General features: G+C 35.0%; 1 protein-coding gene across 1 annotated transcript; it reads right to left on the bottom strand.

Moving 5' to 3' along the window:
* Window positions 1–1,530: 1,530 nt before the first annotated feature.
* On the bottom strand, window positions 1,531–18,289 carry LOC129000318 (protein mono-ADP-ribosyltransferase PARP16-like). Its single transcript, XM_054427280.1, has 6 exons — window positions 18,050–18,289; window positions 17,197–17,469; window positions 7,592–7,726; window positions 6,701–6,907; window positions 2,052–2,220; window positions 1,531–1,685 (listed from the first exon to the last, which is right to left on the bottom strand). Exons 2-6 carry the CDS (start codon window positions 17,464–17,466, stop codon window positions 1,531–1,533), a joined length of 936 nt encoding a protein of 311 aa, XP_054283255.1. The 5' UTR covers window positions 17,467–17,469; window positions 18,050–18,289.
* Window positions 18,290–23,327: the final 5,038 nt, after the last annotated feature.

Genomic DNA, 23,327 nt, shown 5'->3' with positions numbered 1-23,327 from the left:
GTTAGGCACCACGTACAGCTTGTGAGGAACCTCCTCAGCTAGGCTGTCCTGCGCTCTAGACTGTGACTTGTTCTATACACTACCTGAACAATTCATCTCTAACAACCTACCTTTGGCTGGGGGAGGAGTTGGACTTTTCTGTGTACACCAGCAAGTACCTCACTTGTATTAGGTCACTGTTAGGCACCACGTACAGCTTGTGAGGAACCTCCTCAGCTAGGCTATCCTGCGCTCTAGACTGTGACTTGTTCTCTTCACTACCTGAACAATTCATCTCTAACAACCTACCTTTGGCTGGGGGAGGAGTTGGACTTTTCTGTGTACACCAGCAAGTACCTCACTTGTATTAGGTCACTGTTAGGCTCCAAGTACAGCTTGTGAGGAACCTCCTCAGCTAGGCTATCCTGTGCTCTAGACTGTGACTTGTTCTCTTCACTACCTGAACAATTCATCTCTAACAACCTACCTTTGGCTGGGGGAGGAGTTGGACTTTTCTGTGTACACCAGCAAGTACCTCACTTGTATTAGGTCACTGTTAGGCACCACGTACAGCTTGTGAGGAACCTCCTCAGCTAGGCTATCCTGCGCTCTAGACTGTGACTTGTTCTCTTCACTACCTGAACAATTCATCTCTAACAACCTACCTTTGGCTGGGGGAGGAGTTGGACTTTTCTGTGTACACCAGCAAGTACCTCACTTGTATTAGGTCACTGTTAGGCACCACGTACAGCTTGTGAGGAACCTCCTCAGCTAGGCTATCCTGCGCTCTAGACTGTGACTTGTTCTCTTCACTACCTGAACAATTCATCTCTAACAACCTACCTTTGGCTGGGGGAGGAGTTGGACTTTTCTGTGTACACCAGCAAGTACCTCACTTGTATTAGGTCACTGTTAGGCACCACGTACAGCTTGTGAGGAACCTCCCCAGCTAGGCTATCCTGTGCTCTAGACTGTGACTTGTTCTCTTCACTACCTGAACAATTCATCTCTAACAACCTACCTTTGGCTGGGGGAGGAGTTGGACTTTTCTGTGTACACCAGCAAGTACCTCACTTGTATTAGGTCACTGTTAGGCACCACGTACAGCTTGTGAGGAACCTCCCCAGCTAGGCTATCCTGCGCTCTAGCCCGTGACTTGTTCTCTTCACTAGCTAAACAATTCATCTCTAACAACCTACCTTTGGCTGGGGGAGGAGTTGGACTTTTCTGTGTACACCAGCAAGTACCTCACTTGTATTAGGTCACTGTTAGGCACCACGTACAGCTTGTGAGGAACCTCCTCAGCTAGGCTATCCTGCGCTCTAGACTGTGACTTGTTCTCTTCACTAGCTAAACAATTCATCTCTAACAACCTACCTTTGGCTGGGGGAGGAGTTGGACTTTTCTGTGTACACCAGCAAGTACCTCACTTGTATTAGGTCACTGTTAGGCTCCAAGTACAGCTTGTGAGGAACCTCCTCAGCTAGGCTGTCCTGTGCTCTAGACTGTGACTTGTTCTCTTCACTAGCTAAACAATTCATCTCTAACAACCTACCTTTGGCTGGGGGAGGAGTTGGACTTTTCTGTGTACACCAGCAAGTACCTCACTTGTATTAGGTCACTGTTAGGCACCACGTACAGCTTGTGAGGAACCTCCCCAGCTAGGCTATCCTGCGCTCTAGCCCGTGACTTGTTCTCTTCACTAGCTAAACAATTTAAGAAAGATAAAAAAATAGTTATTGAAATTACATGATATTATATTTGGCCAAGTAAATTAACAAAAGTTGTTTTTTATATAAAAGAGACTATTTTTACCTTGGCTCAGAGTCATTTACTTGTCTTTGGCCAGTGTATTAAACCTTTGGAGCAAAGCTAAAGTTGAACAAGGGCTACAGTACAAGAATAAGAACTAACACTATTCTGGAAAATAGAAGTTGCAGCATCAGGATACAAATCACAACATAATTGTCATTGATAGTAGTCTGATGTGCTGCCAAGTGATGGTAGTTTGGTCAAAACTTACTGTAGGTACTTTACTGGAAACAACTAGTTTTAACCAACTAACAGATTACCTTGTTCGTTCTGGCAAAGAATGGTTGGGTGGTCAATGATTTGACACATAGCAACGACGCTGCAAGCAGACCCTAGACAGCTGTGCTTCCATAACAACCCTGTCCTGCTGTAGGGCAGACACACCAGCAGCTCACTGGAGAAGTACACTCCCTGCCCAAACAGGGCGTTCTGTGGACAAATCAAAACATACAATACAACAACAACATCAGTAAAAACTAAACTTCTTGGCCAATTACTATATGGGTTGACTCAAACATTAAATTATATTCATGGCCGTTTGAATTTTTCGACGTGTTAATGTTAATAACAGACAGACAACTTAGCCTGGGTACAGAAGAAATGGCAGTGCGTTGTAGTGGCCCTCAGTAATAGATGGAGTTTTACACATAATCTGCATAGGCAAGCTGGGGAAGTGAAACCACAGCGATTCAATGGATGCAATTGTGACCTAATCAAATGTGACTTAGACTCCCAAAGATGAAAAATGAACAAAAAACAAAGTGATTAACTAAGAAGATTTATTGAATTATTCACTGAAGGAATAAAATACCCCCGCTACAGCAAACCTGCCGACTAAGCGAATTTCCATTTTCCTGGATTGATTTTCAATTAATCTATTAAATTAACATTTATGTTTAACGAGTGCCTAGGTTAGCTGCTACAGGGAAACTAATAAAGTGTGCTTTTTTTATTAAAATATCAATAGCTTAGTATGAAATAAATATATCCGCCAAGTTTGATCAAAATATATGCATAAACAAGCCAACTACAACATATTACAATATTCTCCATAAGAATAACATGGGAATTTTAAATTACCAATTTTTTTTTAATTTTCCCCGTAACCATTCACTGTACAAAAAGACTTTGATATACTAAATTATTTGTTTTTTTAAACTCTTAAAAAGGTCTGGAGAAAAAAAATTTAAATTTGGTGTTATAAGGGTAAAAAATTAGAAAACCCCATTTTTAACCCATAAAACCCCGTTCCCATGGTCCGATCATGCTGGTTCGCAAACTCATTCAAGTTTATCCCGCCTTACATCTTCAAACCAAATTTTATCAAATTCGGACAAAAATTTCTTAGGTTAACGTCCGGACGGACACACACACACATACACATATATATATATATATATATGTAGATAGGCCTATATATATATATACATATAAAAAATTGAACAAATTGTGTTTTTGGCCTCTGGCAACATCAAAATGAAAAAGTAAATCGGTCCCGGGCCTAGGTCTTACCATGAGACCTACGGTAATAGCTACTTCCCTATAGAGAAATTTGGTAAAATATGTAATATGTTGTACATAAAGACAAGAGTAACCAAAATGTGGCTTTTATTTATTACTAGCTGTACCCGCGGGCTTTGCCCCGCTTAAATTCATAAGTATTCGCATGGCTCAATCACGTCCTGGTTGAAGTTCGTTCGCTACGCTCACACACCTTCGGGTTGGAAATCATTCACTGCGCTCACTTGTTTTCAGGTTAGCTCGTCATGTGCATCGACATGTGTTGCCCAATTAAGGTTCTTCGTAATGTGTAGGCCCAAGTATTTGGTTTCACTACAGGTTTCAAGGGGCACCCTGTCCAAGGTCAATATCGGAGGTGTTTCAGGCTTCAACACAAACGAAAGAGCTTGCTGATCAGTATGCAGTTTGAATTCTCTCCCAATGAGGAATGGTTTCCATTTTCTTAGGGCTTCAACGATTGCAGCGGCTTCTTTTGAACTGCGGGATATCATTTCTCAGATCTATTTAGTCCTGGAGAAAAAAGCTATCGGTCTATTATTTTGACTTCAGAGCCACATCTGAAGCATCTGTTTCCACCACGACAGTTCTTGTTCATCTCTTGGAGTAATAAGTGCATTGGCTATGTCTAGCTTCAGATTTTCAAAGTCTCTAACCGCTTCATGTGACAATGGTAATGAGCTAACTTGAGTCAGATTCCTTATCCTGTCTGGAAATTGGTGGATCCATCTATATATAAAGCCAAAAGTACCCATGAACTTTTGAGAAAACTATAAGTCACACTCAGTATATGATTATAAGCCATATACTTAAAATGTTCGTCATGACGAGAAACCTTGCGCAAAACTATCCATTATGTCTTAAATTGCTATTTAAGGTCGTAATTCTTTTTTAAAGGGAACTTTTCATATACCTAATGTTAAAAAAACCTCAGCTGTACTTATTTGTTTGTTATTCTTTCAAATTTATTACCTTACTAGCTCGCCCGACAGACGTCGTCCTGTCCTAATGTGGTTTTATGTCAAGGGCTCGTTCATTTCAAGATGAACTCGCTTGCATGGCTCAATAACGTCCTGGTTGAAGTTTGTTCGCTACGCTCACTCACCTTTTGGTTGCAAATTAGCTGTTGTAATAAATTTGAAAAAATAGTAGTGCCGCACCCTGTTGGTAAACCTATTAACTTTTTAATGCTATTGGACATCACAGAATCTATCTATCTATATATTAATAGGCAAGCATGTTTCTTTAAAACCTTTTTTCTCAGCTCGTGTGCATCACAGGGAAAATCTACGCATACTGTTGGAAAGATATTATCCTGTAGATGTGCAGAATGCCTTTAAAAATTAAAATAGGCTAACAAATAAGCACAAAAAATGAATTTGAAAACTTCAAAAAATTAACATGGACCATATGGGTTGCCATGATGGTGATGAAATAACAACGAAATGTAAACAGAAAATCAAAACAAATGGAAGGAATTCCAATCACATGTGTTTTTTACAGTGTGGGGAGAAAATAGAGAAGTCTGTACATTAATTATTTTTGGTCGAGTTTCGACCACAGGACGACCACTAGTCAAATTAATTAGTTGAACCAGCTGTTAAGATTCTTTAATTCCATTTAAATATGAGTACTCATAAGGTTAACATGGGAAACTCCAGAACCACTGGGGCGGAGCCCTTTGACGGATCTGCACCAAACTTCACACAAACCATCCTTGAATAATGCTTAATAATGCCTGAAAGTTTCATTACTATCTGTCGAGCGGTTTTGGAGTTCATAAAGGACAAACAAACATACATTGTCTATATATATAAAATCCAATGTATGTTTGTATGTTTGTATATTTGTATATTTGTATATTTGTATATGTGTATGTTTGTCCTTTATGGACTCCGAAACCGCTTGACAGATTGTAATGAAACTTTCAGGCATTATTAAGCATTATTCAAGGATGGTTTGTGTGAAGTTTGGTGCAGATCCGTCAAAAGGGCTTCGCCCCAGTGGCTCTGGAGTTTCCCATGTTAACCTTATGAGTACTCATATTTAAATGGAATTAAAGAATCTTAACAGCTGGTTCAACTAAACAATTTGATTCTGTGATGTTCAATGGCATTAAAAAGTTAATAGGTTTACCAACAGGGTGCAGCACTATATTTTTTTTTAATTTATGAGAACAGCTAACTTGCAACCAAAAGGTGAGTGAGCGTAGCGAACGAACTTCAACCTGGAGGCGAGTTAGCGTAGCGAACGAGCTAACCTGAAGGCAAGTGAGCGCAGCGAACGAGCTCCAACCTAAAGGTGAGTGAGCGTAGCGAACGAACTTCAACCAGGACGTGATTGAGCCATGCAAACGAGCTCATCTTGAAAATGAACGAGCATGTGACATAAAACCACAATAGGACAGGACGACGTCTGTCGGGCCAGCTAGTATTTTATATATATAGATTAAAATCATATATAGATTAAACATGTGTTAATAATTTAACAGCTTATTGTTATATTGTTATTTAATTGATTTTTCTTTGATTAAATGTTGTTGTTAACAATTTGCATTTGTGTTTAAAGTGAGTTCCTTATGTTAAGTATGCAATTCTAATGTTATATGCTTAATCTGTACCATTAATATTAGTGAGTAATGTGGTGTATGGATTTCACAACCATTATTTTACTTGAGACCGTTGTATTTAACCACAACGGGCTCTGTTGCTAGTATAATATAAGTCACATAATATATACGGTAATATAATAATATATAATCACCACATAATATATGATTTATTTATGATATAAGCCTACTTATTCATAAATATTAAACCATCTGTGCACCCAAAAATTGTCAACATTTTCTCCCTATTTTTCTTGCAAGGTTTTAATTATTTTGGCTTTTTTGGGTAGGAATCTTTTGATGATATGCTACAAGCCGCGATTGCAGAAGATTACAATGATGTTCTGGAATTGTTATTGATCCAAAGTCTCATGAGAGGTTTAAACTTTTAACTGGCTCTAGCTATTTTAAGGTTCAACCACAAAATTAAAGAAAAGGTTTTCAAAACTTTATGAAGATTTTCTATGAACAGTTGAACACCCTCATACCAAGGTAGTTTTTTTTTTTTGTAACCTGAATTATAATGTTCAGTTTAGCAAATACTACCAATACGTAGCTGCAGCAAAAAGTGATGTTCATATTGATTATTCCAGATAAAATTGTAAGTGTACCTAAATTTTCTTTTATTGATAGTGCACACATCAAAGTTGACCGACACTAAATATATTCTCTTTCACATAAGCCATTGATTTCTAAGTTAAACTATTGCAATTGCCCTGGAAATTATTGACTTCAATCAACTAACACCCTATGTTGCTTTAAATGTAAACACATTATACCCACCTTTGTTAAATGCTGCTGTAATCCATGATGGAGGATTGAGTGGAAATTATCCACTCGGCTGCCGTGGAAAGCGTACAGTGAACCATGACGTTCCTCCTCCTTCTGCCATCTTCGCTCACTTGCTGACCCCTCGTAACTTAACCTAACTACCAGCGAAGGACGAGGAGGCGCCAGCTCACACGAGACCAATTGTAAAACTTCATCTACCTGTGGATACATCACAGTATATGTTCACATCTTAGTCGTAAATTATAACTAAAAATAGGTATTTTCCTTCGTCTACAGCTCAATTTGTGGTAGCTTGTGTTACGGCCGTTTTGGCATTAGGCTATAGTGCCATCATCCGACGTGGAATATCCAGCTGAAGTAGCGTCGTCATAGTTAAAACACACAACATGAATAACATTTTACATTTACAAAAATACAAAGATTAAAAAGGCCTGTCACACATTGGTACCGGTTGACATTGCCGTTTTCTGAACTGGGTACCAACTAGAGGTTAATCCTGCATCACAAATTGAGCTGCAGACGAAGGTAGATACCTATTTATAGTTATATCCAGCCCAGGGGCTAAAACACAAATTTTAAAAAAAATTATAATTCAACACATTTTACTATTAAATAAACCAATGACAAAAAGATTTTGGATTGTTCACACTAAATACTAGTATTTGTAAACATTTTTTGTAACATTATTTTTTAAACACCAGATAAGATTTAATAATACCGAATCTGCATGTAAATTATGTACTCTGTGTGGCTTAAAAGAGTTGTTTGAAGTAAGCTCCGCCCTAGGTGTTTTAAATTTTATGAGTTTTCCAACCAAAATAAAGTATTCATAGGGTAGGCATTATTCATTTGTAGGTTTAAAAAGTAAAACTTCTTGGTTACCTCTGATTGGTTCACGGTTGACAGTGAAGGTTCTTTAAGTTCCAACAACACCCAGTACAAAAGTAGAACGGCTGGTTTTGCCAAGATAGAAGATTCTAGGTGATGGAAAGCAGGTATAGACTCAATAGCATTCATCTGGAAAAATACATTTGAAACAATTGACTTTATGAATTAGTAGGCTGGTATCAACGCCTGCAGAGTTGGTTTGCACCGGCCAGCCTGTTGCTATGGTAATAACAAACAAATATAACATAAACATTGCACAGACGCTTCATTATAAATTAGTGCAACAGCTGTTGCGGGACAGCGGTGTTGCCACTTTTGTCTCGCCACGGCCTTGTATTAGAGGAGGTTATGCTAGTAGGCCTATTCATTTTACAATAGAATCAACAGTAGTATTCCCAATTAGTCTAATTAGGTTAAATTAAAATTGCATATGATGTTGTTTAAAGGGTTACTGTACCACAGATATTTCCAACCTCTGATTTGTGAAACACAAGTACCACCTTGTTTTTGGATCTGGAAACTGAATCTATTTCAGTTCCTATTCCAGTTAATGCTGTAAATACTTTCAACTGAAATGGCGACCATATGAAGGTAGGTATTTTAAGCCAAATTTGAATGGAGATGAGTGTACGATGAGTGGCGAATCTTGTCCAGTTCTTACAGACGGTAGCTGCTACATGTCAAGATTAGCATATAAACCGAGTAGCCTAGCATCAGGATTAACACAATAGCCTAACTGAACATAACTTCAAAAACAAAAAATAAAAAAGACTGGAATTTTAAATACCATTTATTATACGGGTTTGCAAACACTTAAATATTATTATTAATATGAATTTTATATTTATTTTATTTTAATATTATTATTATGAATATTATTGGAGGTCTTTCTTCCTCCATGACTTGTCTTTCCAAAGGTACTTGTCTTTCACGTCATGATCGTCTTTCCACCTCACGCCATGACTCCGTCGCGTGGTCCGATCAACCATTTAAATAAATGATCCTGGCAACTGAAACAGCTGATCTTAGCCAGTAAAAAATCTATAAAGATTATCTTACTTCATTCTACACTCACTCTTCACTGACATTGGGTAAAATTAAGGAGTCGCCGTCTACTTGTGCTGGCGTCTAGTTGTACCTGATGCATTTTGGCGACAAGCGTCTAGTTGTACCTCGTCCAAAATCTGTAGATACAACTTAACGGTGGCGCATGCGTCTACTTGTCTCTACGTCTAGTTGTGCCTATTAAAAATCTGCAGGTACAACTTGTCGGGTACACCACTGTCTAGTTTTACATCTACGTCTGCGTCTAGTTGTACCTAAGACTAGTTGTACCTACGTCCAGTTGTACCTACATCAAGTTATACCTATGGCCAGTAGGGGGACCCAGATTTATCACCTTGTAATTTAGTAGGCTAAATTGAAGTGTTTTGTAAAATATTTGTCATGGCAAGAATTAAAAAAATTGCAAATGACTATGTTAGGCTATTCTTATGCATAAAAAGTTAATTTTTGTAATTTGCTTGTTCATATACAGGTGTTTATATAAAAACTGATTGATTTTTAGCTTTGTCTCACACATCCTGTCATTCTACACTCATCTCCATTCATACTTGGCTTAAAATACCTACTATGTATGGTCGCCATTTCATTGAACAGTACTGTATTAACAGAGGTAGAAACTTCTAGTTTTCATTATTTGTTAGGAAAACTCAACAATTTTTATAATCAACTGTTTTGATAAGCAGTACCTTCTTACATTGTTGTGGGATGAAGACACACAAAACAGTAACATTTTGTTAACAAATCGTTGGATTGGTCGTGACGGGCCCATACCTTGGCCACTGAGATCGCCAGACATTAACCCTTGCGATTTTTTTGTTTGGGGATTTGTTAAATATCGGGATTATGCTAACAAAGTCAGACAGCTTGGAAGAAATGAAGCGAAAGATCAGAGAAGCATTTGATGAAATTGATGTCCCAATGTTATTATTTTAATCATTTTATAAATCCTGTTGGCTACTAATTACATTTTTTAATTTTAGAATAATTCTAATAATGCTTAGTTGCCTAAGCCTATCTGTTTTGGCTCCCTAGAAATAACTTACTTACTTAATACTTGAAGTGTTGCCACTGGAAGCGCTGCTGCGCCGTGGACGTCAGTTTTTTTTTTGTTTTTTATTTTTTTCCTCTTTATATTTATGGACCTGCCATAAAGTCTACAATTTTATATAATGGTGATTCCGTTAATATATTCTTCAATTTTTCTTTTGGTAGTCTATTAAAAATGTTTACACACTGATAGTGAGGGCTATTTCTTGCTAAAGTTGAATTAATCTGAGGTACATGTAAATTTTTCTTCTGCCTCGTATTAATGTCGTATTAGACGTTGCAATTTTGAATAAAGCATTGGGGAGATTTCTTAACTGTTACTGCTGCTTCAAATATGTAAAGATACGGAAAGGGTAAAATTTGCAGTGAATTAAAAAGGTACACATGGTGTTAAGTAATGTTGCTTATAAATTGTTCTAACAATTCTATTCTGTAGGATAAAAACTCTCTTTGCATCAGGGCTATTTCGCCAAAAGAGTACACCATAGGCTATTACACTCTGAAAGCACCGATAGTATATTTTTAGTAATACTTCTTGATCAACTATGTTTTGGAGTCTTCTTACTAAGCAGAATACAACTTTCAAACGTTTTATCATACTATCAATATGTTTAGTCCAGTGCAAATTTTCTGTAATTGTAATTCCAAGATGTTTGGTACTATGGTTGATTTTGAGGCTATTTCTATTCATTTTGAGTAAAGGTGAACAATTTGGAATTTTCCTATTGTAAAAATGAAGAACATTTGTTTTGCTTTGATTTAGTGTTAATCCATTTGAGCTGCACAATGAAACAATCTCATTTACTCCCTGTTGAGCTTCATCAATTACTTCTTTCATAATTTTTCCTGTAAATAGTTGACTGATGTCGTCTGTAAAGAGCCAAATGTTACCCTTTGTCACTGAGCATGGCAGGTCGTTAATAAAAAGCAGGAAAATTATAGGCCCGAGGTTCGAACCTTGGGACACCTGTGTTTATTGAAGGAGAAATTTTTGACTTGACAAATTTTGATGTCTGGTTTGAATCTGTATATTTTATAGAAACTACTTGAGTTCGATCTTGAAGAAAAGACATTATCCAATCTAAAGCTGTATTTCTTATTCCCATACTAAATAGTTTATTGTTTATGTCCAAATCTTGGTTAAGTTTTAAGTTGAGGTATATACAAAAAGCATCAATAGATGATTGATTTATCTTCCTTTTAACTATATACTTCTTTTTATAGTTTCATTTTTGTTAACTTTAAAAGACATCATTAAAAAACAATGGTCGGACTAAAATGTAGGTCTAACTTCAGTATTACTGACTTCTATTCTGGGGTCAACCACAATGTAGTCTAGTAAACTACTAGATTCATTTGTTATTCTTGTTGGATGTTTAATTAAATTTGAAAGTTCATAAGAACAGAAAACATCATTCAATGCTCTCATATTATATCTATCCTCCATACAATTTATATAAAAATTCCCTGTTAACAGGAAGGTCAAATTTACAGCTCAACATGCTCATTGTTTCGTCAAGTTATTCAATAAAATTGTCTAAGTTACTCTCATAAGGTGGACGATATATTGTCAAGACAACAAATTTAAAACCTATGTTGTAACTAATCAGTGATGCACAGCATTCAAATTTTCCCTCTAAGGCTATCGAGTTCTTACATTCAATATTTGATGCCTTCAATAATGGTTTGTCATTTATCAAAATCATTACCGGTACTCCTCCACCAACTTGGTTCACCCTACAATAGGTGGCAGCCACTCTGTACCCCTCTATTTTAAAACACTTAACCTTTTCATCTGTAAGCCAAGTTTCAGCTACACATAAAATCAATTTTCTTAAAAATAGATCTTACATTAACAAAACCTATGCTAAGTAGGCCTACTTGCCTAGATTTGATCATTAGCCTAGGCCTAGGCCTCACTAGTTTTTTTGACTATCAATGGAAGCCACTGACCTTTTTTGTAAGTATTTGTTATCCAAAATACCTTCAGGCCAAACTTCAGATTTTGCCAAGATTTCTGAGTACCTATTCACTTGGTATTCCTATCTTGAAGGACGAGTACGTTGGGTAATGAGTCCCTAGTTTCTCGCAAATTACATCGTTCCCATTGCAAAGGTTTATAACAAATGCCTTTACATCTTCAGCAGAAACTTCAGGGCCTAGTCTTGACACAAAAAGCCAATTTATTCTCTTTATTACGTTTAGGCTTTCATTTCTTGCAGCTTTCCCAATAATTGGTTTAGAAATTCTAGTTTTCTTCTGAATTTCATTATTTACATTTTGATAAATGTTTTTATTTCCAGGTTGAAACTTTTTTTCCAATTTCCGTGATCTCACAGTTTTCCATGAATCATTCAAAGGATAATTGGACGTTTTTTTTTCTTCTAAGAAAGTGCATATAATAATTATAATGCACTACGTAACTTTATAGTAGTGGATTATACAATTGTCTACAGGCGTTACAGGCCACTGTTATATACCGCAATATAACAGCTTGTATGATGCCGCTTTTTCACAACTAACAGAAGATTTTAAAACAAAAAAGCTAAAAACACTCATCTGTTCACCGATGGGCTGCTTCCGGGACCGGATTACACCTGCTCATTTTGCTGAAAATATTAAAAAATTCCAGCAAAATACCGGCGCTTCAATCATTATTGTAACATACAAAAACAGCTTCAAGTACCTGGGAAAAAAACAGCTAGATCGTATGACACAACCCAACCTGAAGGCACCATATGATACATCACAGCATCCAACTACTGCAGACCAACCCCCAACTCTCACACAACAGTTAACGCCTCCTACTCAGCCATCATCTCAACATCAACTGTCTCTTGAAAAAAATGAAGAGTCTGTGAGTGCTTGCAATAATGATAAAAGTTCCATGATCTCAGATGTGTTGAGTGAAAGCAAAAGCTCCAAAAGTGAATCACATGTCAGTGTAGGAAGTAGTAGTCCTGTTACTATCAACAACCTGTTAAATTCTAGTATTAATAGTAATTTTTTAGTAATAAGTTAGACAACCATCACAATAAACCATCACATGATATTGATAAAACTAAGATAAATGAATTCAGTATTTTTCACCAAAATATAAGGGGTTTTAAATCAAATGTTGATTCATTAGAGATAACATTAGCTGAAATAGATCCAAATGTAGTCGTGTTGAGTGAGCACAAACTGACTCAAACATCCATAGAGAGAATTAATATTAAAGGGTACAACCTAAGTGCACATTTTGCTCGCAGTAACAGCCGTGGTGGGGGGGGGGTAATCATTTTATCAAAAACTTTTATTAAATCAAAAGAAATCATTTTAGAAGAAATAAATCATCTATTATCTGAAACAACATTTGAATGTTGTTTAGTAGAATTTCAAAAGATACTACCGCCCAAAAAATCTAAATTTTTGTTAGTTGGCCTATATAGAAATCCTATTAAAAAAACTGAAGTAGAATTTATTGATAAAATAAATATTTTGTTGGGAATACTTTCTCAAAAATACCAACACATAGTATTAATGGGTGATATAAATATCAACATGATGAATTTTGAGGATGGTAATAGAAATAAACTTAACAATGTTGTTCTTGCAAATGGTTTCCAGTCAGTTGTTAATTTTCCGACAAGAATTACTGAAACAACAAAAAGCACCATAGATAATATTTTTACTAATATAAATAATGCCTATTTCGATGTAATTGGTTTCAATACTCAGCTGTCAGACCATGATGGTCAACTCTTTGTAATAAATAGTAAAAATGATAGTCCTGATAATGCTGTATATCTTGAATATTCTAGGAACTTTAGCACTGCAAATATAGATCACTTTATTGAAGTTCTTAGCCTTGAAACTTGGCTTAATGTATTTTTTGCTCTAGTTGAGTCAAAGTATGATGTATTTCACCAAACTTTTATGTATTATTTTGAGTTGTGTTTTCCTAAGAAATTATGTAGAAAATATAGACATAGAAGCAGGTGGTTTACTGAAGAGCTAAAGATTGAAAAACAATCAATTATTGAGTTTGCTAACAATGCTAGAATGTTAAAAAGCAAAACCATGTACAAACAACTAAGACAGAAGAATAAAATGTTTAGAAATTATTATCAAAATAAAATAAACAACTCAAGTAACATGAACAAAACCAGCTGGCAAATTATTAACTCTGAAGTCGGTAAGGCAAAAGCAGATAACCACATTACTAGTGTTCATATTAACAATCAATGTTGTTCAGACCCTTATGTTATATGTAATTCATTTAACAATTATTTTACTGATTTGGTTGACACAAACATTGTTCCTAATTTGGATTCACTTGTTGGGGATGTAAAGGACAGTGTAAAAGTAGTTGAGTCAGATTATATAATTCCAGGTTTTCATTGTATACCTGTTGATGAGAAAGAGATTGACGAAATAATAAGTCATCTTAAAAACTCATTTAGCACCGGCTATGATGAGGTCCCTGTGGTGCTCATCAAAAAAGCAAAATTACCCCTCAGAAAACCTATAGCTCATTTAGTAAATTCTTCCTTTGTATCAGGCATTTTTCCTAATAAACTAAAAATTTCTAAATTAATTCCACTATTCAAAAAAGGAGATAGATATGAATTATCAAACTACCGTCCAATTGCTCTGCTTCCGGCCATGTCCAAAATATTTGAGAAAGCCATGTACAACCGTTTATATAGCTTCCTGGAAAGTAATCACCTTTTTGAGGACTGTCAACATGGATTTCGAAGTGGTAGATCAGTTGTGACAGCTGCTACAGAGTTTTTAGAATCAGTTATTGATTGTTTAGATGCAAAACAAAAGGCTCTTGGCATTTTCATGGATTTAACCAAGGCATTTGACTCTATAAACCACAATCTACTTTTAAATAAATTGTCAAGCATCGGAGTAAAAAATAAATCTCTTCAATGGCTAGAATCATACATTTGTAATAGAAAACAATTTGTAGAAACTATCCAATTCAATAATCAAATGAAAATTACTCACAAGTCAAAAATTATAACTATTAAACATGGTGTACCACAGGGATCCATCTTGGGTCCCCTTCTATTCATTTGCTATGTTACAAACCTACCAGGGCTGACTAAATCTAGCAAACTTTACCTTTATGCAGACGATGTAAATCTTACAGTTACCGCTAATTCTGAAGAGGAAATTGAAAAGACAGCTAATGCTAATCTAGATATACTTTCAAATTTTTTCCAAAACAATCAGTTACTTTTGAATCCAGATAAAACAAAGTTCATAAATTTTGAGACCCGTCAGACAAGACTTTCAATTAATCCTTCACTAGAAATTAATCAGAAACCTATTGAAGAATTAGAAAATATTAGATTCTTAGGATTTGAAATTGACAAAAATTTAACTTGGAATTCTCACGCAAACAAAGTAATAAAAAAAACTGTATCTGGTCTATTTGCATTAACTAGATTAAAAAATCTTCTTGATCAAGTAACATTAAAATCAATATACTTTTCGTACATACATTCTGTTATTTCTTTTGGAATATCTCTGTATGGCGCTACATCTATCAATAACTTAGAAACAATCCTAAAATTACAAAAACGAGCTATAAGAATTATTTTGGACCTTGACTCGAGAACTTCAAAAGAGCATTTTAGATCATTAAAAATAATGACAGTATATGGATTGTACATCTATGAAACAGTTCTATATGTTAAAAACAGATTTTCTCAATTGGCGTTAACTGGTGAACACCACCACTACAATACCAGAAACAAAACCAACATTGCTCTAAACCGCCACAGATTAGAACTTTACAGTAAAAAACCAAGTTATACCGGCTCCAAATTTTACAACAAAATTCCAAATGAAATTAAATCGGCAAAAAGCATGGTCGAATTTAAGAGGGGTCTTAAAACATTTCTCATCAACAAGGTATTGTATTCCCTTGATGAACTTTAAATTTTTTAGAAGGAGCATTCATTTGTAATTTGTATAAACTTATGTTAGATTTTAAGAACTTTGTATCCATAGAATATAACATTGTAATATAAAAACATTTAAGAGAATGACACTATTCATGTACTTTGTGCTTCAATGAATAAAGAAATATTGAATTGAATTGAATTGAATAATATTATAGAGGTAGGTCCTAATTAGGTTATAAGACTATGCCAATTAATTAATGACTGATGTCAACTCGTTCCCCACGCACAGGCTTCGCCTATGTCCCCCTATTCATTTCCACAAATTATGCAATGCTGTAATTATTGTTTTTTTTTTATGATAAGTTGCTTTTGATTTTATTTATTTGATTCAATTTTCTTATTGTATTTTACAGGGCAGATTCCAGTAAACAATTCGCAGAGCTCGATTAATTTAACAACTTAAAACAAAAACATTCAACGATAGTTATCCGAAAAAATATTTTACTAATATTTGTTTTATGACTTGATTTCCTACAAGAAAACTTATATGTAAGATAGTTGAACAAAGTAAACTTGCACTACAAATGTAAAGATGGTTGTAACAATTGTATGAAATTGCATGATAATGTTTAGTATCCTAAATAACATTTTAATCACCGATTCTAAGTTGAAAAAAAAATAATAAGTTGAATAAATACAAAATAATTTTTCAAAGCTTCCCAATTGACACGGAACACGAAGTTTCTGATTTAAATAAGGGTATATCATTAAAACTATGTAGGCCTACTCATTCAGTAACCATTTAAAAAGGTGATAAATCGAAGGGGAGATACAACTAGACATAGACTACAAGGCACAAGTAGACGTAGGTACAACTAGACATAGGTACAACTAGACCCATCCATATTAGCTGGGCGATACAACTTGACGGTGGCATACATGTCTAGTTGTACCTACGTCTAGTTGTACCTCTTAAAAATCTGCAAGGTACAACTTGTTGGGTAGGCCCCCATCTAACCTACCACTGGTTGTCCCTAGGTCCGAGGTACAACAGACGTACGGACAACAAGACGGCGGTACAACGAGACGCGGTTCCAAATTAAGCTCTAGGTGACATCAGTATCTCAATTAATTGATAATTGATAAAATGGCTTGACTGCAAAACTAGTGACCGTGTGTGTGTCAAATATCTTTTTTAATAGGGTACAGTAATAGACTATAACTTAGTGTTAGTGGTAAGGAGATAAATTAAGAAGATCCCTGAAGATGCCACACAAGGTGGAAAAATGCATAGGGTGACTCAAAAATCTTACACTTACCTACAACAACTCAGGCAACAAACACAGAGGAAAATATAATATAAGAAAGTGCTTCTCATGTTCGATGCCGTTTGAAGTGTGGGAGCGGGACTTGGCCAAGACTTCAAATGGTCGAGATAAGTTAATAATAATTCTGTCTTCTGGGTGGATTATTCTAAAAAACAGTCTTTTTGGGGTGTAAAAACAGTCTTCAACTAGGCCTGTTTAAAAAATGTAGCTGCCTAATCGACAGTAGTTAAGTTAAAAATGGAATTAAGAAACTTACCAAACCACCAAAATCTTTGTTTCCATCTTTGACAAACATCGGTGGATACGGTCGTAGACAGGAGTCATGCTTGTAACTCTGACTGGCGGCTACAAATAAGCTCCATTTCAAGTCTGCAGCCACTAAATCCCTCTTGATGAAAGAAACAACAGTTTGAAAGTGATTGGTTTCATCTTCGGTCATTGAAGAGATTTCAGTTATGTCTGAGCATGTAGATTGCTTGGATTGCAGCGTATTGGTCGGGTTGTTAACAACTGCTTCGTCTTCCATTTTCTGAAAATGTAGCTTTAGCTTAACTGTAAATCCATAAATACCCCCAGCCGCACCAAACCTGTAGAATAGGCAAATTGCCATTTGCCTGATTGGATTTACACTAAAATATCTCCTTACAAATATCACATTTATTCCCTATTGAAATAGAATTAGGCCTAACTTAGTGGTATTTGTTTACTTTATTGGCTTCTAACGAATTTTGAAAAAAAAATTGTGTAGCCTAATGTTTCTTCTCATTAACTTATTTGGCCTATTTTTGAAAACTTTTTAGCTACATTCAGCACTTTAGGGGCAAAAGCGCCTTAAAATAGCAAAAAGTGCTAAAAATTTTGCACAAAAAAGTGCATTTTTGTTATATTTACTTTTAAGTAATGTGTTTTTCTATTATTTAGGACATTTAAAGGGGTCCATATCTGTTGGCACAAACAACAGAATGAAAATATCGATCGATATATCGTTTGGTTGGTTAGGTAAGGTTAACCTTCAATAGGATAGGCCTAGCCTATCCGAAATCAAATATTCAAAATAAACTAACCCTAATTTAACTTTTTGTTTTTGAATTGCTGGAAATGAGACCTACCTTGGACTATGCTTGGACTAATATAAAGTTTAGACAAATTGAAGAATCTAAGCTAGGCTACTCAAAACTGGCAGAAATTGACAAATCCATATTTTTTTTACTGTTGTCATAAATAAACCCAAACAAACAAATAATACTCAATCCGTTAAACCGTTGACTTTTCTAACAACTAACAAGCACTTTCAAGTTTAAGCAGATTATTTTGACAATTGAATTAATTATTGACAATTTGGATGGGGAAGGGGAATTGGATCTGTTACTAGTAGGTTAGGGTTAGGTTGTATCGTTGTATCCTGTAGTTTGCTATCAGCTGTGTAATATTTACAGATTCTGAGGAAAAGCAAGAATTTAAATATACATTGATCATAGATGGTAGGGGTAGGTTAAATTATACGTATAGAAGTATACATTTCACACTAATCCACCACGAATACGCATTAAGATACGCATTATTGAAGGTGAAGATGTTATAATTGAACGTTGAACTTAAAAAAACTAGATTTTATTGTTGCCTAAGTGGGTAAGATGTAAGATGTGTGAATAAGACAAGCGTTTACAGCCTGAGCTGAGCCTGACTGATCACTTATTGCAATGGAAAATACCCCCGCCGCAGCAAACCTGCTGACTAAGCGAATTTCCATTTGCCTGATCGGATTTACACTAAAATGTCTCCTTAAAAATGTCACATTTATTCCCTATTTAAATAACATTAGTTTAACGAGTACTTAGGTTTGCTGCAACAGGGAGGGTAAGAAGGTGTTTTTTTGTAAAATGTTAATAGTTTAGTATGAAATGAATACATTTTCCAAATTTGATCAAAATATGTGCATAAACAAGCAAACTACAACAGTTTACTTATTCTCCATAAGAATAACATGGGAATTTTAAATTGACCGATTTTTGGAATTTTCTCCGTAACCATTAGGTGCATAATAACGCTTCAATATACTAAATTATTTGTTTTTTCAAGCTCTACAAAATGGTTTGAAAAAAAATTGCTAAATTTTAAGTTTTTAGGTTCAAAAATGGGAAAAACCAATTTTTACCCCATAAAACCCCCCATAAACCCCTGTTCCCATAGTCCGATCATGCTGGTTCGCGAACTCGTTCGAATAAACGTAGGTTTACACGTTTGTACCAAATTTCATCAAAATCGGATGATTTTTGCTCGAGTTATCGCGCTAACGGACACATATAAATATATATATATAAATATATATATATATATATAAATATATATTAAATATTTAAGTAAATAAGTACAACTGAGCACCCTGTATATTATATTTTATAAAAAGAAGTGACATGTTTCGGACATTAGTCCATTTTCAAACTTCAAAATACATTATACACTTAACTGTTGTTTATATTGCTTGTTTGTAAATAAATCTTACATATGATTTATAGAACTAGACAGGATTTGGAAAAACATTTTTGTTACTGATTATTTAATTTTAAAATTTGGTCAAAGATTGGGTTTCTTGAAGGAATTTGGCTATTTAAAATATGATTTGGATTTTTTAGATTTTCTTCGTATATGAAATATTCTTCAGTTGAATCCATTCGATTTCCTTTGTTTAAAACTTTTAGAATTTTCATGTTGTTTTTTAAATTTGTGTAATTGTGGTTGGTCGATAAAAGGTGTTCAGCAAAGTTTGATTTCATGGAAGTTCTGTTGTTACTCTTAAGAGCTTGAATGTGCTCTTTGAATCTAGATTTAAAAGAGCGTCCTGTCTGACCAATGTAGAAGTGTTCACAATCAGTGCAGTTAATTTTGTAAATGCCAGATTTGTCATAGATTTCTTGATGTTCTTTATTTGTATTAATATTATTTGTTATCATATTGAAAGCGTTATTTTTTGTTTTAAAGCCAATTTTGTATTCAGAATTTTGAAAAGTTTTTCTTGTAGTCCTGTTAAGAGTTGTATTGAATGGGATACTAATGAATTTCTCTTTCTTCTTTCTTTCTTTGTTGTGTTCTTGATTTTGATTTTTCTTTCTTTTGATGTTTCTAATCATATTGTAGATAATGTTTTGCTTATATCCATTCCTTGATGCTAAGTATTTAATTTTATTTAATTCTATCTCGTAATTTTTCTTTGTCATTGGAATGTTCAAAAGACGATTTAGCATGGATCTGAGAGCAGATAGTTTGTATTTCCAAGGATGGTTAGAATTTGATGGTATCATTAGGTCTGATTGAGTTGGTTTTCTGTAAATTTTGAAATCGTGTTTGTTTATGTTTTTTGAAATAGTTAGGTCGAGATAGTTTATTTCATTATCGTCAAATCAAATCAATCATAATCAAATATAAATTATATATAAAATATAATCAAAATCAAGAACACAACAAAGAAAGAAAGAAGAAAGAGAAATTCATTAGTATCCCATTCAATACAACTCTTAACAGGACTACAAGAAAAACTTTTCAAAATTCTGAATACAAAATTGGCTTTAAAACAAAAAATAACGCTTTCAATATGATAACAAATAATATTAATACAAATAAAGAACATCAAGAAATCTATGACAAATCTGGCATTTACAAAATTAACTGCACTGATTGTGAACACTTCTACATTGGTCAGACAGGACGCTCTTTTAAATCTAGATTCAAAGAGCACATTCAAGCTCTTAAGAGTAACAACAGAACTTCCATGAAATCAAACTTTGCTGAACACCTTTTATCGACCAACCACAATTACACAAATTTAAAAAACAACATGAAAATTCTAAAAGTTTTAAACAAAGGAAATCGAATGGATTCAACTGAAGAATATTTCATATACGAAGAAAATCTAAAAAATCCAAATCATATTTTAAATAGCCAAATTCCTTCAAGAAACCCAATCTTTGACCAAATTTTAAAATTAAATAATCAGTAACAAAAATGTTTTTCCAAATCCTGTCTAGTTCTATAAATCATATGTATATATAAATTATATTTATTTACAAACAAGCAATATAAACAACAGTTAAGTGTATAATGTATTTTGAAGTTTGAAAATGGACTAATGTCCGAAACATGTCACTTCTTTTTATAAAATATAATATACAGGGTGCTCAGTTGTACTTATTTACTTAAATGTTTAATATATCAGCAGCCCTTACGTGAACACCTAAATTAATACATAAATATATATATATATAAATATATATATATATATTTGAATTTGAACGGATGGTTTTTTTGGCCTCTAGGGACCTCAAAACGAAAAAGTAAATCGGTCCCGGGTCCAGGTCTTACCATGAGTACTACGGTAATAGCTTATTCCCTTATGGGAAATTCGCTAAAAACTGGCCACGGCCACTGAAAAAGAAGAACCTGTTGATGACTGCGTAGAAAAACTAGATTTATATTTTTGTTGTTGTATTTGATTATTTTGATTATTGAGTGTGCTGTATAAGAGCTTCGCTTGGGACGCTCGCTCCGCTCAATCACCGTACGAATTATTTCTGTACCTTGTCCTTGTGTAGCATATCTTCAGGGGTCTTCTCTATCAGGTGGAGTCACTGCTCTTTGTTCTCCTCTTGTATTTCTAGAACTGAGGTAGTTGGAATTTGAATTTGGATTTCGTTACGCTAAATCGTTCCAGAAAAAAATATATTTTTACTATCTCTCTACCCATTAAAAGCCGAGTTTCAAATATGAATAACGTTAAGCAAATAAACCACTTTAATGAAAATAAATTGCAATAATTACAGTAGATGTATTGAAAAAAATAAATTATGGCTTTCAATAGACACACGTGCTTTTAATTAAAGATTTCTCCTATGAAGGCCGCTAATCCCACCCCCAGGGGTTTTGTTCAGGCAAATGATGGCAGCACTGCTTAAAGCAAATCATGGGGTACATGTACATCACGGCCAACTTTAACTCCAGGCCGCGGCCTGGTAGAATTGGCAACGTCGCAAGTAGTGTTGTTTAGTGCCAGGCAGACAGGTTACATGAGCTCATTGACATTTTTTTGTCCTAGGACACTAGGCACGAGTCTGGGATTGTTTTTCACATTACTTCAGGCTAGACCTAGGGGTTGCGGCATTACCACTTAGATAAAATCCATTGGTGACTTGGCAGGGATCGAACCAGGGACCTCGGGGACTGAAGTCCCACGCTCTAACCAGTACGCCAGCTCGCTACCCCTCATTGACATTAATAGCTATTTACCTTACAAGTGTAGTAAAAGTGTTTTTACATCACGCAGGTGAATGTTGTGCAACGAGCGGAAGCGAGTTGCATAATTCACCTAAGTGATGTAAACGTGCTCTTGCGTAACGTGTAACGGACAAGATTTTACCTGACCCGACAATATACAGGGGGTTACGTACAATATTTTTCATTATCCATTTCACTCATCTTCTAAAAGTAACGTTTTTTTACAAACAAAAGCTAGGTTAGGAAAATTCTTTAAGGCATATAACAATAAATTTCAAGCGCTCAGCTGATTTCTAGCGTTGAACGTAGTTGGCTCCATAGAGGTATTTTTTTTTTTTAAGTTGAGCACTCAATGTTATTTAAATGGGTTTCATTACTTCACCGAGTGAGTTTTTGAAACTTTACTTCACTCGGAAGTAAAGAGGTTGTTTACATCACGATTTTTGGCATAGGGAAGTTTCATGGCGGGTTGGGTAAAGGTAAATAGCTATTAAATTTAAATTTATGAACGTAAACTATTATTAAAATATCGAAAATAAAACATTCGGAATTGAAAACCAAAACAATATGAACTGAAAACCTATATTAAATTACATTTAAATCTGAGTCAATATTTTCATAGCCCAGTAACCAAGCTTTTGTAAACACCTGCTTATACACAAGCTTTCGTACCATTAGCTGCTTTCAAAGAAAACAGCTGTTACAACCATTGACTATTGGAGGGGATGCGGAATTCTATCCCCCGGAAAGCTACCCCCCCAGGTGAAACGTGACGTCACAATATCTGCTAACTAACCAATATGGAAGCCGTGCCCGCGACTGGAATACTACCCCCGCGACTGGAATACTACCCCCCCTAGACAAATCATGGTATGTAATTTTAATTTTAATTCAAGCAATTCCGTTGGGGTTGGATAATAGAAAAGGCATGTGGTGAATATTAAACAGATTTTCGAAATGTTACAGCAAGTTTGGTTGGTTAGGTTAGGTTAGATTAGAACTGTTTGACAACTAAATTTGAGTGTCCGTGACTGGAAAACTGCCCCCCCCCCCCAGTCTCTGACGTCAATATGACGTAGGAACCTGCTTGGGGGGTAGTTTTCCGGGGGCAGTCTTCCGGCG

Source organism: Macrosteles quadrilineatus, unplaced genomic scaffold, assembly GCF_028750875.1.
Source record: "Macrosteles quadrilineatus isolate MER2022 unplaced genomic scaffold, UCM_ALF_1.0 Scaffold_8__2_contigs__length_117827958, whole genome shotgun sequence".
In the NCBI taxonomy this organism is placed as follows: domain Eukaryota; kingdom Metazoa; phylum Arthropoda; class Insecta; order Hemiptera; family Cicadellidae; genus Macrosteles; species Macrosteles quadrilineatus.
This window is presented reverse-complemented; position numbering and strand designations above follow the sequence as displayed.